This window comes from Barbatula barbatula (assembly GCF_947034865.1).
Source record: "Barbatula barbatula genome assembly, chromosome: 3".
In the NCBI taxonomy this organism is placed as follows: domain Eukaryota; kingdom Metazoa; phylum Chordata; class Actinopteri; order Cypriniformes; family Nemacheilidae; genus Barbatula; species Barbatula barbatula.
Window position 1 is genome coordinate 719,839 of NC_136764.1, and position 21,346 is coordinate 741,184.

Below are 21,346 nucleotides of genomic sequence, written 5' to 3' on the forward strand. Positions count from 1 at the left end.
GGTATCTGCTCTGGGTGTCATGGGGTGTTCTGGGGTCTTTTGAATATCTTGGAGTATTCTGGGTTTGTTGGGTGTTTTTGCCATTCTAAGTGGTTTCTTGGTCCATGTGACACATTTACATTAAGAAGACACTTTTATCCAAAGCAACTTACAGAGAGTTTTTTTACAGTGGCACATTACTGCAGAGCAATCAGGGGTAAGGTGTCTTGTTCAAGGGCCCTTCAGTCATGACCTGCTGGCACTGAGATTAGAACCAGCAACCTTCTGATCACAAGCCCAACTCTCTAACCACTAGGCCACACAATCTATTTAAGTTCAATGTTTCTGTGTGCTGACACCGCGTACTTTGGTGTTTCTGTTGAAAAATGATTGTTGAGGCTACTCTATATGTATCTCAATGTCTCTCTCTCTCTATAGGTGTGTAGAGTGAAGTGGAGGGGGGTTCATGGCTTCCCGGTGGGGCCTGTGCTGGTTGGGGCTCATGCTGGCTTTTATGACCCTCTCACAGTCGTCTCAGGGATGCCCGCCGCGCTGCGACTGCGCCGCTCAGCTGCGCTCTGTGTCCTGTCAGCGTAAGCGGCTGTCCGGTGTCCCGGAGGGCATCCCGACAGAGACGAGGCTGCTGGATCTCAGTCGAAACCGCTTGCGTTGGGTGGCCCCCGGAGACCTGGCGCCGTACCCGCGTCTGGAGGAGCTGGATCTGAGCGAGAACCTCATCACCACACTGGAACCCAACGCTTTCGCCAGCCTGCAGGCCCTGCGCACGCTGCGGCTCAGAGGAAACCAGCTGAAGCTTGTGCCCATGGGCGCATTTGCGCGGCTGTCAAATCTCACCACGCTGGACCTGAGCGAGAACAAGATCGTCATCCTCCTGGATTACACCTTCCAAGATCTGAGGAGTCTCAAAAATTTGGAGGTGAGGTGAAGGGTGATGGATGAATTGGTTTCAACGGTTGGGTCAAATAAAGAACTTTTTATTTCTTAACTTCAGTCATATTCACTTTTGATTGCAGACTTGACAAATGTGAGATTCAGTTTAGACATTACTATTCGCTTGCCATTTAATCTCTTCGAAGTCTAGGAGATGTTAAAGAGATCTCATCTATTTATTTCGCTCAGTACAGTTACGTTAATTCCACTTGTGTGTGTTTTTCAGGTGGGTGATAATGATCTGGTCTACATATCCCACAAGGCTTTCACAGGGTTGTTGGGTATCGAGGATCTCGCCATTGAGAGATGCAACCTGACGGCCATCTCAGGCCAGACTCTCTCGTATCTCCGTAATCTTGTGACCCTTCGACTCCGTCACCTCAGCATCACCTCACTCGAAGACCAAAATTTTCGCAAGTTGTCTGCTCTGAGAGGCCTGGAGATCGACAGCTGGCCCTATCTTGAGTACATCTCACCGCTGAGCTTCCAGGGTCTCAACCTTTCTTGGCTTTTCATCACCAACACCAATATCACATCTGTACCGTCATCGTCCTTCCGAAACCTGGCCTACCTGACGGCACTCAACCTCTCCTACAACCCCATCTCCACGCTGGAGCCTTGGGCCTTGAGAGACCTCATCAGACTGAAGGAACTACACATGGTCAACACTAACCTGCTCACCATCGAGCCTCACGCTCTCGGAGGCTTGAGACAAATGCGCGTTCTCAATCTGTCCAACAACGGTTTGGTGACTCTCGAGGAGAGCTCCTTTCACTCCGTCAACAGTCTGGAAACCTTGAGAGTGGACGGCAACCCTTTATCCTGCGACTGTCGGCTGCTCTGGATCCTGCAACGCCGGCGGACCCTGAACTTTGATGGCAAGATGCCGGTGTGCGCCGGTCCAGCGGAGGTGCGCGGGTTCGCCCTGAGCACCTTCACCGATTCGGCAATGTTCGATTACTTCACCTGCCAGAAGCCGAAGATAAGAAACAGAAAACTGCAACAGGTGACAGCACACGAGGGCCAGCCGGTGTCGTTCCTGTGCCGGGCAGAGGGAGAGCCTACGCCGGGCATCATCTGGATCTCTCCGCAGAGAAGAAGGATCACGTCGAAAAGCAATGGCAGGGTCACGGTGCTTCCGGGCGGGACGCTGGAGATCCGTTACGCTCAGGTGGCGGACAGCGGCACCTACATCTGCATCGCCAGCAATGCCGGTGGCAACGACACCTACTTCGCTACACTGACGGTGAAGGGCCATGCCGCAGACCACGCGCTGTTTGCCAACCGCTCCATGTATTCCACAGACTTCAACGAGACAGGTCTGAACAGCACGCGTGTTTTTCTCAAGTTCACGCTGGACCTCACCACCATCCTGGTGTCCACGGCCATGGGCTGTATCATGTTTTTGGGGGTGGTGTTGTTTTGCTTTCTGCTATTGTTTGTGTGGAGCCGCGGACGCGGTCAACGCAAGAACAACTTCACGGTGGAGTATTCCTTCAGGAAAACTGAAGGACAGCCCGCCACCACCACTTCCGGAGGAACACGCAAGTTCAACATGAAGATGATATGAAACCACGCAGCCAGGGGTCCGCTGGGGGAAGCATAAACGCCCAACACTAACACACACACAGCGCTGATGCAGAAATACAACGTCCTGACGCAATCTGACATTAAATGATAACCTTGTCCTCGATGCTCTCACAAACGATTTATTGTTATTTCTGTTTCCGCTGACGGTTATATAATTGAATCAGACCAAGTTGAGACTCAAAAGAAAAACAATTGAGAGCTCTTTGAAAGAGCAATCTCTGAGCAATAAAAGAGGGTCGAGGCAAGGAACTAAATATTGCTTGGTTTTTAGTGACCATTTTACTCAAACAGACGAACAAGATGCGTCATAGAAGCCGTTGATGTTCTGCGTTGAGCGTCTGTGTGGGTTGGGATGAACACACCGGCCGCATCACTGTAAACACGATACCGCAGTATCGGTACGGTACTACAGTGAATTCTGTCCGAAGTTCTGGGTTCTGACTGCAGTGTTTGACGTGTCTGATCCGGACTGATGAGGGGTCGGCTGAGGTGACGCCTATTTCTTACCCACAATCCCCCTCCATCATTCTGAATCACACATATGCTGACAACCCGCTAGCCTTCATGGGGGGAGGTCGTCCGGGTGTCACGTCTGCTCGACGTCAGCCGCAGAGAGACACACACACACACACAGAAAACCCTCAAGCCATATAATGATATTTGTGATGAGGAGGTTTACAGCAATAGCGTCGTACGTTTCATTGATTCCCAACAGAAAATACGAACAGATGATTTTTTCTATACGCAGGCTTGTTGTATTTGCAATAACTGTAAAGTAATATTAGTAATAACGATGGCAAATTGTATTTTTTTATTCTGAGTCCTACAAGACGTTAAGTCATGCCGGATTCTTTATTAAAATGCATTTACTGTTTCTCCAGAACCGCTCGCTGTGAATTCATTTCTCATCAGAAGCACTTGAAGTATCACATTATTATAACACATTATATTTATATTTGTGCCAAATATTGAATTAATAGACACATCACCTCTCTCTCTGACGGTCTTGGGTTTTGGCGGCCGGTGTGTAGACGTTTTGTGCTTCCCCTGCCCAGTCCCCCCCAACACCCCCCATGTCCCGTCCCTTCACCCCCCGACTGGGTCTCGATGAGGGAGGGTCCCTGGCTGGTGACATCTGATGTACATGAAATCACATCACCCATCTAGTTCATGTGTCCTTGACTGTAGAGGCTATGATGATACGTTTAGATTTATAAACCATGTGTTTTTGTACTTTTTCTTTTCTGTGTTTTGAAAACTGAGACTTGTTTCGTCTGTTTTCAGCTGCTTGATGTAAATGAATGAATCTGTTAACTTAGGGCGTAAACCAGCAGCTGCTGTTGAAAACGCATCGGTTAACAAGTGAACTACAAGAGCCATAAACAAAGAGCGTCCCTGAATCCACCTGTCCAGAAATCTGCGTGCGGTGACAAATACAGTCAAATCTGCTCCACGTCATGTCTGTGGGTGAAGCTTAGAGAATACAACAGTAGGGGACAAAAGTCTTGGCGTTGTCTTGTAATAGTTGCTTTAAAGCTTTCTTAGGTTCCATTAAACCAAGTATGAAGTGTAAGGCACAAAATGAAGAACAACTTCAAAATGATTTGGTTAGATTATATGAGTTTTATTCTCATGTACAAAAATGCAAAGAAAAAGCTGACGATGACTACTCAACGTTTGCTTATCGTCAGCTTTTTCTTTGCATTTTGTTGTATATATATATATAAGTTTATTTCCAAAAAGAGATAACTATCTTTCTAAAAAATTTAGTTTTTTTATTGCGCGTCCAATTAATATCAGTCAAGCTGCATTTGGTTTGTATTGATTTAAGACATAATAACTCTTAAAGTACAGCAAACTAACACAGTAAAAACATGATGACATAATAAAACATACTTAAATAAACTCTTCATATATATATATATGTGACCCTGGACAACAAAACCTCATGGTTAAATTGTTCTAAATTGTGATTTCTCATAATCTGAAAGCTGAATAACAAATCTTTCTACTGACGTATGGGGTTATTAGGATGTGATCATAAATGGCGGAGATAAAAGCATTTAAAACGCTGGAATCTGAGAGTGCGAAAAAATCCAAATATTGAGAAAATGGCCTCATAGCAGACCGTCCACTCACAAAAATACAGTTTTATATATTTATAATATCTTCCTGGAACATGATCTTTACTTAATATCCTAAAGATGTTTGGCATAAAAGGAAAATTGATCATATTTTGGGCTTTTACCTCAAATGTTCCCGTGCTACTTAAGACTTACTATTATTAATATAATGCATAATGTAATATATACATATTGCCGCCGTCCTTCCCAAACCTGGGATGTCCAAATTCGCTGTTTTTCAGAAAATGCATAAATCACTTCTTCATACGTTTTATTGGTCGAGTATTTGTCAAACCCAGTGACAAACATATAGGCTGACTAATAATAATCATTTATTAAAAATCCCAAACGATGTAGATACGAGATTACAGAAGGAAGGCAGCGATATGTTTGACGAAATAATGCTTTTTGTGTTCTTTTTTGCCAAACCTTGTTCAGTCTTCACGACTACACATCACGCGTGGATCATCTTCAATACAGTTTTCTAATATATAAGAAATGTGAAAGTTGGACATCCCTTTCAGCCAGTTTGATCTTCTACTGAGAAACTGTGCTTTATGAAACCTGATGATGATAAGAAGTGAATGTTTGATGTGTGTGTTATATAACAGCAGTTGAACATACACACAGTCACCCTGCTGCATACACGACACTGAAGATCTGATGATGATCTGATGATTCCCTGTGTCTCCATTCACGCAAGAGAGTAAGAGAGCTACATCTGTCACAAAGACGGCAATCCCACAATGCATTTGGATAAGCTCAGTGTAGTTTGAAATCACAATATGAATTCACACACGATGTGTTGTGTATGATAACCGTACGGTGACGTTTGGCACATCTGACTGTATTTCTTCACATCAGGAGCGTTTACACGTCTGGATTTGGTGATGTAAACACGTCAGGTTTGTGTTGACCCTGTTGAGTAAGCTCTTTGTTCTCAGACCTCACCGACATCATCCACAGTCAGTCGGTCGGCGTCTGAGTGATAGAGGTCGTCTCCGTGGCCTGTGTTTGGATGTTGTTTTAGTTTGGTTTCTGTTAGCGTTAGACTCGTGCAGTCAGTGACCGTGCGTACTGTAGGTGCGGTGACAGAGCGAGAGATCCGAGGCTCAGCCGGGACTCCATCCCACAAGCGCCCGGCGTCCTCATGTACCCGACCCTTCATCTGATTATTCTCTGACTGACACTTTTAGCAGCTCAGTGATGTGAAATGACTTCAGACCTTCATTCCTGATCTTGAAGAGTCCTCGGCATTTAAGTGGCAAATGGATGTTTTTTCAGAATTACCTTCATTAATTGTATTTATTTGATTATCCAGACCTTTTGCTTGTACATTTGGTAAATTATGACAAATACCATCGACAAGAAAGGATTCATTTGTGGTTACCACACTTTAACTCTGTAACCAGGTATTGTGTTCTGTTTATAACCCTTTTAAAAAAGCAGTTCATGAGTGATTTAAGAATCTTTGACATTTCGTTTCAAACTGTTCTCCATCCGGTTTGCTGCCTCAGTTTAAACATGCTTTTTTTTTTAAGCGTCCTAAGTTCACAACCCCGTCATACATGAAACACACAATAATTCGTGTGTGTTTGTGTATAAAATGCACAGATGATTTTCAGAGAGAACATGATATCATTTACATTTAGTCTCTCTCTCTCTCTCTTTGTCTGTACAATTCTAGTCTCATAAAAACACAAACACTTACTGCTTTGCTTTTTGATAAATCTTCACAATAGATGAATTTGATCTTGACTCTTTAATACATTCAAATAAGTAATGTGTAAATATTCCCATTAACTTACACTGTAATAGGGACTCGAGCCATAGCTGCAGACCAGAACATTCTTCACACATTATGATCTGTAATACTTTGATTTCTGCTCTTAAGACATCTCTAAAACGGACTAGATATTGATCTGTATTGGTATATTATTGACCGAAAATACTCAATTGTGACGCACATTGGCCTTGTGATGTGAATTTGTAATGTAGCTTTACCTCCATCTGGTGGTGAAGAGCCAACGTGCTTCATTTCAACCACTGAGAATCTGATTTTAAAGGAACAGTTCACCCGAAAATGAAAATGATGTCATCATTTACTCAAACTCCCATAGGTGGAAATATTACTTTATAATTAAAACAGGTTCGTGAAATAATTCTGGTTGAACTTTGTATAAGTACCTATCGTACTATTGCTCTTTTATGACATATCGCTTATTGCTCCCTGAACTCTTTGGATAAAAGCATCTGCTAAATGACTAAATGTCAATTTAAATTTTTGGGTGAACTCTACTCGTGATGATATGCAGATCAAAATATGACTGTTAGTCCCGTAACACAATTAAAACCTAGTTTATATTGAAGTTCTCAGATAACGGTAGATCAAAAGTAGTCTTAGATCTGTAGATCTAAATAAGATCATTTAAATGATGTGACGATAGTGTAAAAGTCAATTTAAGGAGAATAAATTGTTCATATTTCTTCTCGTACTGCTGACAGACGGTAGATATAAAGGTTTATGAATGATGTTTGTTCAGATGCTGATGCTTTATTTATTCGTATTTCATCGGATGTGTTTTATGCTCAGTGTGAGTTTGGATGAAACATCTTTAGTTTATTAAACTTAAATCTATGAGCCATATTGTAATGAGATGTTTTTTCTGAGCGTTCAGACCGGGTTTGTCAATATTTCAGGTAATATTTCATGTTTGTCTTCCTGATGTGTTTGTTTCGACTGATATGTGCGTGTATGTACATGCGTGCATCATGCCAACTTTCATGTTGTAAAGCAATATTCTGCTCTTTTTCTTCTCTCTCTCTCTCTCTCTCTCCTGCAGTGATGGATTATTTGATGGACATTTGCTGTCGGATAATGTCATTAATACAGATTGGTAGGAAACTCAAATGTTGCCATAGATACTCTCAGATATTTCAGCTGAAATGTGCCTGTTGTGTCACTTTGTTTTTGTCTGCTTCGTCACGTGTGTATGAGCGTTTCGCCTAAAGGTTTACAGCACACGATGAATGAAAGCAGGTGCAGATATAAATGTGTTTCATCCAACCTCACAGCGGCTTCAGTCTCGTCCAGAAAACTGTGACCGAATGCCGTTTCGAGTGTATATCTATTATTTTCTATGCATATGTTTGTTTTATACTGTGTGCGTCTTGTCTTGTAAAAAGAGAAAAGATCTTTTATTCATAAAAGCATGTTGTACCCTGTTCACGTCACGTGTATCTGTGTACGGTGTGTTTTATCCTCTGAGCTTCTCTGTTCCATACAGCACTGGCTCTTGTGTTTCCCATCATACAGACATTAGAATTCAAAGGTGAAAGGGTTTGTGTGTTGTTCAAAGATCTCAAAGTCATTCAGGTTTACAGGGAAAATATGAATTCTGCTGTGTTGTTAATATTAAACCAAGAAGATGATTTGATTCACATTCTGTACCACCACATAGTTTCAGTGATGCGTTGACTGACTGTGTCGTCAGTTATTTATTTATCAGTAAGAGTTTATACTTGTGTTTCTACATCATTGTTTGTTGAAGTTTAGACAGCTGAAAAATAAATTGACATATTAATTGATGATTTGCTCAAATGAATTGATATAATTATAATGAGTATACGTTTTGTTTTTGATTGGAAGTGTGTGGCATTAAACTATAATATACTGTGTATTTCATTGCAGTGCTGCAGTATCACCACCGGCTGTCAGTATTTGACTGTAGTTTTGAAGCAATGGCACTTGATTATTTCTAAAATCCTTTCATTCAGTGTTTGTATGTGTATGTTTGTATGCTGCATTTGTTTTACGTCTCTTCTGAACGCCTGTACATTTCTTTTGATTTCATGTCTGAGTTTCCATCCTAATGTAAAACACATTCACTTCACCTACATAGAATTCTTCATTCTTGACATTTCTGTAAATGAAACCTATAGACTGAATTGAACGAAAGCTGTTGCGTTGTGACATCAGAACCGGAGGCAGAATGTGAATCTGAATAAATGGCGTGTGCAATATGTTTTACTAAAAGTATTTTCTGTTCTCGGTCTTTGGAACATGACCAAGATCTCAGTCGGATGGTCTGTGCATGGGATGCAGTTACCATGGCAATCTGCAAAGAAAATCTATATGATGCAGTGGCGGTGGAAGGTTTAAAAAAAATCACAAATACACACATTGCTCAGAGTTTTTACTTCCCAGTCATGAATCTCTACAGTGACATTCTCTCAAGATTCATCCCTTGTTCCTTTGTTCTTCTCCTTATTGGAAATTGATTGTCTTGTACCATCACAAAGACACGCGATTCTGATTGATTCTCTGGTGGCGTGAGGAGGGGGAAGAGTCGCCCGCGGGGTGTTGGGTCACCAAAACACACAAAGAGATTTGAAACGCGGAGTGAATCCCATGAAAACTTCAAGATCAAACATACGATTAACAAATATCTTTTTTGAAGCAGATTTTGGTATTGTGACGTGTTTATGACCATCTAAGAGACAGTTCATGCGAACAATTCTTTTTTCTGTTCATTTGTTCACCATCACGGCATGTCAAACCTCTTTGAGTTTTCTTTCTTCTTCAGAACACAACAGAAGAAAGTTTGAAGAATGTTGATCATCTACCGACACCGAACTCCATAGTCTTCCATTGTATGAACACAAAACCACCGAGACATTTCTCAAAATATCTTGTGTTGTGTCCACTGAAGAAAGACTGTTTTTTTATTTTTGGCCAAACTGCCACGTTTTAAAGTTAATCCTCCACACAGCAAAATTGCCAGTGTTAAAAAAAGCCAAAATAACTCTTGCAGTGTAAATATAATCCACACTTTAAAAAAGACAAATTAACTCTTGTAGTGTAAATATAATCCACGCTATTAAAAAAGACAAATTAACTCTTGTAGTGTAAATATAATCCACGCTATTAAAATGGCCAAATTAACTCTTGTAGTGTAAATATAATCCACGCTATTAAAATGGCCAAATTAACTCTTGTAGTGTAAATATAATCCACGCTATTAAAATGGCCAAATTAACTCTTGCAGTGTAAATATAATCCACGCTATTAAAATGGCCAAATTAACTCTTGCAGTGTAAATATAATCCACATTTTAAAAAGACCAAATTAACTCTTGCAGTGTAAATATAATCCACGCTATTAAAATGGCCAAATTAACTCTTGTAGTGTAAATATAATCCACACTTTAAAATGGCCAAATTAACTCTTGTAGTGTAAATATAATCCACGCTATTAAAATGGCCAAATTAACTCTTGTAGTGTAAATATAATCCACGCTATTAAAATGGCCAAATTAACTCTTGCAGTGTAAATATAATCCACATTTTTAAAAGGCCAAATTAACTCTTGCAGTGTAAATATAATCCACGCTATTAAAATGGCCAAATTAACTCTTGCAGTGTAAATATAATCCACATTTTTAAAAGGCCAAATTAACTCTTGCAGTGTAAATATAATCCACATTTTTAAAAGGCCAAATTAACTCTTGCAGTGTAAATATAATCCACATTTTAAAAGGGCCAAATTAACTCTTGTAGTGTAAATATAATCCACACTTTAAAAAAAGACAAATTAACTCTTGCAGTGTAAATATAATCCACATTTTTAAAAGGCCAAATTAACTCTTGCAGTGTAAATATAATCCACACTTTAAAAAGGCCAAATTAACTCTTGCAGTGTTAATATAATCCACATTTTAAAAGGGCCAAATTAACTCTTGTAGTGTAAATATAATCCACACTTTAAAAAAAGACAAATTAACTCTCGCAGTGTAAATATAATCCACACTTTAAAAAAAGACAAATTAACTCTCGCAGTGTAAATATAATCCACACTTTAAAAAAAGCCAAATTAACTCTCGCAGTGTAAATATAATCCACACTTTAAAAAAAGACAAATTAACTCTCGCAGTGTAAATATAATCCACACTTTAAAAAAAGCCAAATTAACTCTCGCAGTGTAAATATAATCCACACTTTAAAAAAAGCCAAATTAACCTTCGCAGTGTAAATATAATCCACATTTTAAAAAAAGCCAAATTAACTCTCGCAGTGTAAATATAATCCACAATCCAATCATTTTTAATGCTGGCAATTTTTCTGTGCTAGATTCTCTTTTTTGTAGTTTGGTCATTCTTTACCGCGTTTGTTGTTCCATCAGCATACAATCCAAATGCAAAAAATCATCCCTTCCACCCCGCCGGGTGAGTCTCTGTTCCCCACCTGTCCTCTCGCTGACCTTGACGTGCGAGTCGTCCTGCAGTCTCTGAACAGTTCGATAAATATCCATGCATAAAAGAATCACCAGCGTTTCCCTAACAACAGAAGAGCTGGTTTTCTCATTCTTTTTTCTTGATTTTTTTTTCTTGTTTTTAAATATCAGAATCACTTGAACACACACAACAAACACTTCAACTGAAATGCATTTTCCTACGGACAAAAACATGGGTCAACAAATGAAATAAATAAACACAAGATTCCACATTAAAATAAAATGAAACTCAAGAACGTAGCAATTTTCCCCAATGACATTACTTTGGTCTCTAAAGCTGATTGTGTGTTTCTCAGAACGACTACACGAGCTTTGAATCTCAGGCTGATTCCTGTCACTCAAAGGTTTTAATAGCAGAAGTTTGTCTACATTCGACCTGCTCTGATGTCACTTCAATATTCAGTTGTCATTGACCTCATCCTAACAGATAAAAAGATTTTTTTAAGGGAGCATGCCAAAATCAACTCAACACGACAGTACAGAACAGTAAAAAGCTTCAAGTCACAATATTTCCAAAACTATTTGATTTTCTGCTATCATCAGTGTGATTTCGTCAGATTACCTTTACATTACAAGTGTTTGAGGTATATCAGATTTGTCATTGTCAACACGTGCCTGCCAGCGTGAAATGACGTGATTGGTTGGGTTGTTGATTGCTCAAAAGACCGATGATTGGACGAGACGTGCCTGGATTTTAACACACACGCACACTTCCAGAATAACATTGTAAATGACACAAAAATAGCTCTGACGGAAGTGTGTGTGTGTGAATCCAGAGGCATCACGGCACATTAAAACATCATGCTCCTACACTCTATAAATAAATCAATAAATAGTCTAGATAAATAAAAAAACGACAAATAACAACAGCAAATAGAAAAACAACATATTTGGTACAAAACAAAGTGCTTCTTTATCAGATGAGACTCCTTCAGTTGTATGGGACATGTGCAGTGAACCAGAAATGTGCAGTTATGTTTTGAGAATGAGTTGCGTGTGTGTTTGTGTGTTTGTGTTCAGAGTAATTCCACCCGTGGTTAAAGGATAAAGGCACTCAACATGTCCTGCATAGCTGCCACTTCCTTCACCGTGGCAATAATGCAGTCTGACTACTCTGTGTGTGTGTGTGTGTGTGTGTGTTTGCGTGCGCACGTGTGTGTGTTTGTGTGCGTGTGTGTGCGTGCTTGTGCGTGCGTGTGTGTGTTTGCGTGTGTCCGTGGATTTTATTGTGACCGTGCTAAAAGTATTTTACCCTTACAAAGTGTGCTAGTATACTTCAACACTACGAAAAAAGTCTACTTTCAGTGTTCTATTAATGTCCTCCTCAAGATTTAAAATTTCACCATCGTATACTTGACTTTTACTGCGTACTACTCAAACTGTAATAGGATTTACTTCATTTTTTGTGTAAATTTTGCACGCGGCTTTCGAACGTAAATTATTCAAAAACGTGCGTTGAGAAATCAAGCAAATTAACAAAACATTCAGCAGATCCTATAGTTCAGTGTACTGGATCTCAATCCAAAGATGACGTATTCTAAGTGTACTTGCAGTTTACTCGCTTGATTTGAGTCGTCCGTTTACTAAGTTTTGTTACTAGTTTATGGACATTAAAGTGTACTTTTATTAAGTAAAGATGCGCTACAAGTATTGAAGTATGTTCTTGTATTTGCAGTGCAAACACAAAGACTGCTGTAAACAAGTTGTGTACTCAGTGTGTTTACTTTTATGAACTAACAAGTGGCCCACTTTTTTATAACTAAAGTATGTAAGTAGAAAGCTGATGTAAGTACAGTATACTTGCTGTGTGTGTGTGTGCGTGTGCGTGTGCGTGTGAGTGTGTGTGTGTGTTGAGAGAGATGAGAGACGATGACAGTAATGATGATGATGATGATGATGATGATGAAGGTGGCTCGGGTGGGTGGGTTGAACTGGCAGGCTGAAGAATCTTTGGTATCAGTGGCACACACCACTGTTTTTCTGTGAGGTAGCCACATTGATTCTCACTACAAATGAGGTGTGTGTTCACTTCCTTCACATTTTTGCTTCATGTCTGTAACGCTTGTAACGACACCTTGCTTAAAAAAATCAACACGTCTTCACCCGTTGAAGGCTCTCTAATGCTACAGACATCTGCTGTCTTACCTGTATGGACACACATACAGGATTTGATGGTCCGGATGAGACGCCTCTCGCCAGCAGAAACCTTTCTGACATGAGAAACACATCATCCGCTGTTACAGGTGAGTGTGAGGTTCAGAGGTCACGCCTGTCAGGAGTCTGTTTCTGTATCTCCACAACCTCTGGTCACACATAACGCTTTAGATTTCTTCTTTGAGTCTTTGTTTCTCATTGATTTGTTGACAAGGTGCTTCTTGGCACAACAGAGCACGAAGAGTCCAGACATTAAATACAAACGTTGTGTCTATGTTACTATTTTACCCGCATCATTATTATAGAGGAAAGAAAAGCGTAGAAGAGGAATATTTACAGTTTCATTCGCAGGACAGCTTTGGTAAATTTGGCTTTCCAGAACAGACGGCCATGGGGATGAGATATCCGGTGATTTGTCAGGTTCTCCGGTACGGACCCGCACAGACTCACGGGACGGGAGGTGAGCGCGCGTGCAAACGTCCTCTATATGATTATCATTAAGGCAACTGTCATTGGCACACAATTATCATACTGTGACACTTGACCTTTTGGTTTGGCCACTAAAAGCTGCACATCAGGAGAAAAACAAACAAACAGCTTTTTCTCTAAATCACTACTGGTTGCTTTCTCTTTGGTAACTGGAAGAATCTTTGGACGCGAGTTTGAAAACAAAACATGAAAAGCCACAAACCCTTATGAATGCAAAGAAAAACGGAAACGGCTCAAACCAGTAACCCGGACTGGAGTCTGAGAGCAACTAAACCGGTGCAGGTACATCCTTACTGCCTTCAAGACTTTGTCGGGCAAATCGATCTTTTTTCCTTCTCCTCATTAAAATCGAGATCGAAGCTTTTAAAACCATCCACTGTAAAAAATAAGAAAACTAAAATATACGGTAAATTATTGTTTTCCCCTGTAAAATTATAGGACATGAGGATGTATATTAAAATGTTTTCCCCATTTGTCTTGTAAATTTGTTGTCTTTTTCTGTTATTTTATAGTTTTTGACTGTATAACTATAGAAAGAAGAAATCTTGTTAAAAAAATACAACTGAAAAAGAACGGTTTCTCTGTACAATTACTGTTTTCCCCAGTGATTTTACAGTTTTGAGCTGTATTTTACTCAAATCTGTAAAAATACAGTAAAATTCAGTTTTCTATGGATTATGTCAAAAATCTGTAAAAGATATTTTTTTACAGTGTGTGATCCACACTAAGGGTGTCTTATATTTTGAAGAAAATGACGGGAAATGGTGCCTAAAAAATTTAGAACAAGACGTAATTTCTTTTTAAGATCTAATAAACTAAATTCACAAAACATAATAATGTAAATATGCGCAGGCCAATTTGCTTTCTATACCCTGCTGAAAAAAAACAGTGCAAATTATTTAACACGTCACATTAAGGTCGTATTTGAAAACATGAATGCATCGCTTTACATGAACAAACGATCAATATCTTAGTTCCTGTTCATTTTAGCATTTATTGATAAATTTAAAATGACAAGTTCTATCTGTTAATATTAGATAATGCGAAATAAACAATTATATTGACATTAACAGAAATTACGAAATGCTAATAAAATAGCTCATTTTTTGTTCATTTTAGCTTTTGCATTGTCAACAAATAAAACCTTATTGTAAAGTGTTATTGACAATTTTATGATTCCATTACAAATGTCATCATTAACCTTTAAATTCATTACAAAACGTCGTGTGATTTTGGGTCTAATTCTCATAAGATCCCACCGACAGAACCCAACACATTACCAGTGAAGGTTGCCATTAAACCCTTTAAATCCACCACAATACTCAGGGTATTTTTTCAGCAGGGTGCTTATTTAAAATCTAAGCTTCAAAAAACCTTCCCCATGACTTGAAGGCAGCATGAAATGGTGCAGATGGTGAACGCATGGATTTGTCCAGCAGGTGGCGCCGTTGCTCTACGCAGATTTCCCTCTGTAAGACCCCCACGGTAAAATGATTCTTTAGGGGCCGATACAGAGGATTGATTGATTCTTTGCATCCCTTTATCATTGTGCTGAAGCAAGAACAACGAGCCACACTGGCAGTGAATACATCTGAGATCTGTCTGATGAGAAAAACATGGTGGCTAAAACGCTTTAAAACATACAATGCCATCATATCCTCATCAAGGTCAAATAAGGGGTCGACGGCAGGCACCAAATCAAAGGGGGAGCGTGTGCTGAAATTCGTATTGCCTTGGTCCGTTCGGCTGCTCTATGAGAGAGAAATGTCCGTATCGTAGCTTCACTAACCCACAGACTGAGGTTTAGCTCAAATATCAAGCACGGGAGGAAAATGACAACGAATACATACCGAACAGAAAAGAAAATGAAAGCGCTGAAGGGTGTTCTGGGTCCTCTTTGTCTCAGCCGTGCCCATAAGAGGACGTTTGTGAGGTTTGATGGGCACCGTAGATCATCTTCTGCTGGATTTGAAGAGGTTCATCCGGCCCACCGGCGCTCAGGCCTTGGAGAAGGTGGTGGCCGAGGTGCCGGGCTGAACCGGGCTGGTCGCGTGCTCGTCCTGCCAGCGGTCCACGCAGCGACGGCGGGCGTTCATGAAGAAGTTGCTGACCGTGGAGAGCTCCAGGCCCAGCTGCTGTGAGATGGTCATCTGCATCTCTTTGCTGGGACGCTTGTTCTCTTTGAAGATGGCGATGAGCGTCCGCCGCTGCAGGTCTGTGAAGACCAGACGCTGTTTCTTGGGCACCATGTTTCTGTCTTTGTGCTGCTCTTGTTCCTTTCTCTTGCAGGCTGTCACGAGAGACACAGAAAGACAGAACAGAAGGAGAACGTAAATACGTATAACAATGAACAGTGTGGATTTATAAACATGCAGTTTGACAGAATCAGGTGAGTGATTTCATGCGGGTCCTGTCTGAACTAAACACCAAACTCAACACAAATCTGACAGTTAGACGTTTTACTCTGAGAAAAGAAAGGTGCTTTAAAAGGTTCTTCGATGCCATAGAACAATCTTTAACATCTGAAGAACTTTTCTGTTTCACAAAAGGTTCTTTGTGGCAAAAAAAGTTCTTCAGATGATAAACAAGTAAGAAAGAGCCGGTTCTTTAGAGAACCATTGACTGAATGCTTCTTTGTGGGACCAGGAATGGTTCATCTACGGCATCGATTTGAATTTTTTAAACCTTCATTTTTAAGAGTTTAAGACTGATGTTGAGATATTAAGCTTTAATATGTTAAATATTCTGAGTAATTTTAACGGAGGAATATATACAATTTACATGTTTCACTACAGCCACACTTACAAAAAGTAATTTATACTATTTTTTAAATACTCTCATTTTTATGTAAGAATTTATTTATTTACGTTTCAGAAATAGACATAAATTGATGCTCAAAGTATATTCTTTATACTTTATATCAATTTACTCTACATTCAGTCATACCTTTAATTTAGAAGATGAAGTGTTCTGAGTATATGTGGCTGTAGTGTTAAATCATTTACTTCAAAGTGTATTATTAAAAATGTGCTATAAGTATCGAGCTAGTAAATATCAGTATTCCTATAAATTCACTTGTAGTGTTGCAGTACTTAACAAAACAAAGTTATAAATTACTTGTGTACTTAAAGTCTACTACTGTTACACTTAAAAGTACAATGCTAAAAAGTGGACCAATTTAGTGTAAGTTGTATTCGAATTATATAAACAATACACTACAAGTACAATGATTTGAGAATACTCACTACTCATAAAAAATCTTTTGTTAGGACAGAAATGTTTTATTTTATTTACAAAATATTTGCTGTGAGAAATGGATGTTGTTTTTCACACTATAAATGTAAACATATTCATTTGTCATTTGTTATAAGCGTTATCCTGAGTGCAGAAACACAGTATGAAGAATCTGTGTATTTACATTTGTCATTATGTGCAGTAGAGCACAATGCACGCGGTACTGTATCCCATAATGCAAAGCACATAGAAAGCAAGTGTTTAAAGCATAGCCCTTACGTTGACTGTTAAGACGGGATAACAGAAAGAACAGAGGCTCTTTTGCTTTTAAGTCCTCGTGAACCGATCGTTTTTACTTCCGTATTTTGACGCTTTTCCGAGTTCAATTAAATTTTGAATGAGAAAATAGTGGGCGTGGCTTTCGTCTTTCTCTACGATTTGATTGGATGTATTAAAACAGCCGTTGCATTTTGAAAGTTTGAATTGGAAGTGGGAGAAGACTGACAGATGGAGGGGAGGAGTTAAATAATGCTCCGCCCAAGCCCAGGATACTCATTACAGGCCGGAAGTGCATTTTCAGAATTGAATTGAAGATTATAAGGGCACACGATTTATAAAATGAAAATGACTCACGTTGATAAACTATTTACAATAGATGCTGGAATAATTCATGAAAAAATAGACATCTTAAAATTTTATTTCACTGGGACTTTAAACAGTAAATAAATAAAGTGCATTTTTTTTTATTTAGCTGCACTTGCACATTACAATCTATTGCACGTGCGGGATGATCATGCTCGGTGAAAATCACTGAAATGTATTCTGATATTTGAAAGGGACCCATTTTGTGCAATGGGAGGATGAGCGATGGATAATGTAGATTACGCACAGAAAGAAAAACGAATATAACCAGCGCAATAGAGTGAGCTGCATCATCTGCATTTAATGCATCGAAGGCCGGTCTGTTTATATGATATGCACACTGATGCAGTTAACCGAAACACAAGCACAAACCAATATAGTCAAATGCTGTGTGCGTGCGCGTGTCCTACGATGTGTGAGAAGCCTCGAGTAAATTCCACTCTCCCTCTCTGATCTGTTTGGGGATTAAGATTTACGCGTGACTCTAGACACCAGAACCACGCGTGATAAAGTATTTTTCCTCTCCATACCATCACAGAGAGAGAGAGACCCAACATTTACATTTACATTTAGTCATTTAGCAGACGCTTTTATCCAAAGCGACTTACAGATGAGGAAACATTGGAAGCAATTAAAACAACATAGGCAACAAAATACATAAGTGCATCAAACTAGTCCATTAAAGCCTAGCACAGTATACAAGAATAGTGAGTTTTTTTTATAAGAAGACAGAAAAGAATTAGAGGTTAAAAAAAATCAGCGACATGTTTTCAGGCGTTTAAAGTCCTCGCTGTTATCACGGTTTGTTAATGTAGCTACAGTACATCGCATCCCTCTCTGTTCTCTCTGCATATCCCACACAGCCCGTGTTGCGGTGAGGGTTCCCCCAGTGAGTTTGTGCTGAGACGGCTGATGTCAGTCTGAACGCCGTGTGTCTAATTACAGAGAGCCATGAGCCATCGATCCACCCTACACAGTCAAATCTGTTTACTGCTGCCGTCTAAAGCAGAAGCGCACTCATCCATCATATTCATATAACACTGCACAACTCACAACACGCGTACACACACTTATATTGCACACACACGTACATGTATACCGTATGCATCACACACACAATACTTCACTACTTCAAACTACACGCACGCACGCACGCACACACCAAAATCCTAAATAACACATCCGTTCAGATGCTAAATGAACACATTTCCTATTCCATTTTGAGCTCTTTTTCAATGTGAAGCCTATGCAACAAAACTGAAGTTAAGACGGACACAAAACATGTTATAAAACGATGCACTGTTAACTAAAAGACTTTATACATTATTTCACGACATCGAAGAGAAGATATGAAGACCGGAGAGGTCGCGACAGTCCCATATATAAGTGCCACGTGTCTCCTCACTGGCCCATTTTTACAGATCTTTTGTCCAACTGTCTGCTGTTTCTGTATCGAGCATCTTTTCTGCTTGTTCCCACCATCCGCCTTCTGGTGTCACGCGCGCTCCCGTGGGCGCGCACTGAGCTCAAGGGATCGATACGGATCGATGGCCCGGGAAGGGGCCCTGATTACTGGACCACGTGCGCGCGAGAAAACAGAGGAAAATCGATCATTGCAGCTTTTAGGGCAACAGCAGACAGAAGAAAGACGCAGATTCTGCACGGCGCATTAGACGCACTTTTACTTAAGAAAAAGCGACATCCAGCGTGCTCGAAACCTTCCTTTTATTTACTCCGACGGCTTTATTTCTGTGGACGTGCCTGCGTGTGTTTCATTTATACGAGCCGACCATTGTATAGATTCTTTATATTGAAATAAATATACACTGACGTGTTGATCTAAATGAATAGTTCGCACAAACACGTGATCTAATATTTTATAAGATATTGTGTGAGCAACATATTTATTTGCTATTGAAAATAATAAGAATATCCCTTACTGTGTTTTTTTCTGTTTATTTATTTGTGTGCCAAACGCAATCGTGCGCTGGTGCGCGGCGCGCGGCGCGTTGGTGAAGCGTGCGCGCACTCAATCTCGGGTGTTGATTTATTAGGTGCAAAGAACCAAAGATGTTTGATGTCAAACCCCATCGCGTGCTTGTATATCTACACGTGAAGTGAACGCGACGTGTTCTCCTGTTTTGGAGTAAGCGACCGTCCACTCCTGTGAGAAAAAAGGCGAGAAAATGATGATGACAGAGTTGTTGTTTTTGATTTATGCCTCACTCAGATGTAAACACAATGCAGTGCTTTTAAAACTCATGCCACGCGCAGTTATTCAAGTCTCGTGGGTGAAACATTGCTAATGTAAGTAAATTGTAATTAGGGAGAAATAAACAGTTTAAGCTTCAGAACAGCATTACGCGGAACCTTTATATTTCAGAGTGAAGCTTTATTCTTTGTTTTATTATCCCTGATCACTTTATTGTACTCTTGGGAAAAATCACACTTGGTTTATTTGCGAATGTGTTCGAAACAATTGGGTATAGTCATAATTCCTATTCTGAAGAATTTATATTTCTCAGTCGCATTTACGCATTCTTATCGCGCATTTCCTTGCGGATTAATAATCGATTGGACGAAGCTTTTCTTTAACGCGCACCTCCCTAATTCAGGAAATGAATTCGATACATGTCATTTTAACTGTAGATCTCGGATACAGATGTAGCCTACTTAAAATATACATTCACAGAAGTGCACATAACATGCGTTTGTCTGGTGGATGAGGATGATATAAACCCGCACTGCATGCATGCACGGCACAAATAAGATGTGAAATTCTTTCCAGCATTGAGTAATCTGTAGAAAGCGCATTATAATAAAATTGCACACATCAGGCATTCTCTACGGAAGAGCTTTTCGCTGTTTGCACATCACACTTTCATTGGCAGCTTGTGTTTAGTTTTGTAATCCAGTTCTGATATGTAATCACTCAGGTGGATGAATAATAAAGTGTTGTTCGAATCTAAACTGCTGATCGATGATATGTGTTTCACACGAGAGCAGCGTGAATTTAAACTCGCATTAGTGTTGGTCAACAAGCTTTATTCGCATTTTTAAATAATAACCAGATTCAGTGTTGTTTTTTGGTGTTAGAGCCCTTTTTTCATTTCGTTCCGAATCAGAAGCCCATCGCAATAGTCACGTAGGCCTATAAAACAGCAAACTAATATCCTCATGAATGCGTGAACAGTTACATGTGCACATGAACATGCTTTCTGCTGAGGTGGGTGTGGTCTGTGAGTGTGTGTGTGTGAATGTGGGCGTGGCTAGGGAGGGGATGGGATCGATAACTAACCGCACCAGGCCGCGGCTCGGGATCGATGGCTTGAGCGGGGCCGATCTGTTTTTGGGTGCGGCGAAACGAACCCTCTCCCGAGCGGGCCGGGCTACTGCTGGCGAGAAACAGTCATGTCAATCAAAGCCTGCTCAACAACAATACACACCCATGACATCATGCTGGTGGTGTGCAAAACAAAATATACGACTGATCATTTACTCTACAGGTCATCAAATTAAGCACAAGATTAGTTTCCTCTCGTTTCTTGAAATTGACTTAAATGATGCCAAACTATATTTGGACTCTCTCTCTCTCTCTCTCTCTCTCTCTCTCTGGTGGTCTTGTCTTATACTCTGTTTCTCTGTACCTCAACTCTTAAAAAAAGAGACAATTAAACGAAATCGTCTGTAGGATCCAAATGGATTTGCGGAATTGTTTTCTCTGTTCAGGTTTTAAATATTGTGTGCGTGGATGAAAGCGTTTATTTATCGGATCTATAACGTCAACACAGATGTTTTTATATCTTATAAGAAACGAAATGAGTTACAAAATTAAAATGTTCGGTGGATGATTCAGTGCCGTTCAGTGATTTGGTGACATTGGGTCGCTTTG

General features: G+C 39.9%; 2 protein-coding genes across 2 annotated transcripts in view; one reads left to right on the forward strand and one right to left on the reverse strand.

Moving 5' to 3' along the window:
* The window catches only part of lingo3b (leucine rich repeat and Ig domain containing 3b), a 30,344-nt gene extending 26,592 nt beyond the window's left edge, over window positions 1-3,752 (forward strand). Inside the window, exons 2-3 of the mRNA XM_079452541.1 lie at window positions 418-916; window positions 1,157-3,752. Of these exons, the coding sequence (XP_079308667.1) occupies window positions 446-916; window positions 1,157-2,500 (1,815 nt within the window). The 5' untranslated portion in view covers window positions 418-445 and the 3' untranslated portion in view covers window positions 2,501-3,752. The remainder of the gene's footprint in view (window positions 1-417; window positions 917-1,156) is intronic.
* An 11,823-nt stretch (window positions 3,753-15,575) lies between these two features.
* Window positions 15,576-21,346, reverse strand: part of onecut3b (one cut homeobox 3b) — a gene marked incomplete at both ends in the record, with an annotated part of 18,621 nt that continues 12,850 nt past the window's right edge. Inside the window, one exon of the mRNA XM_079451985.1 lies at window positions 15,576-15,868. Within this exon, the coding sequence (XP_079308111.1) occupies window positions 15,576-15,868 (293 nt within the window). The remainder of the gene's footprint in view (window positions 15,869-21,346) is intronic.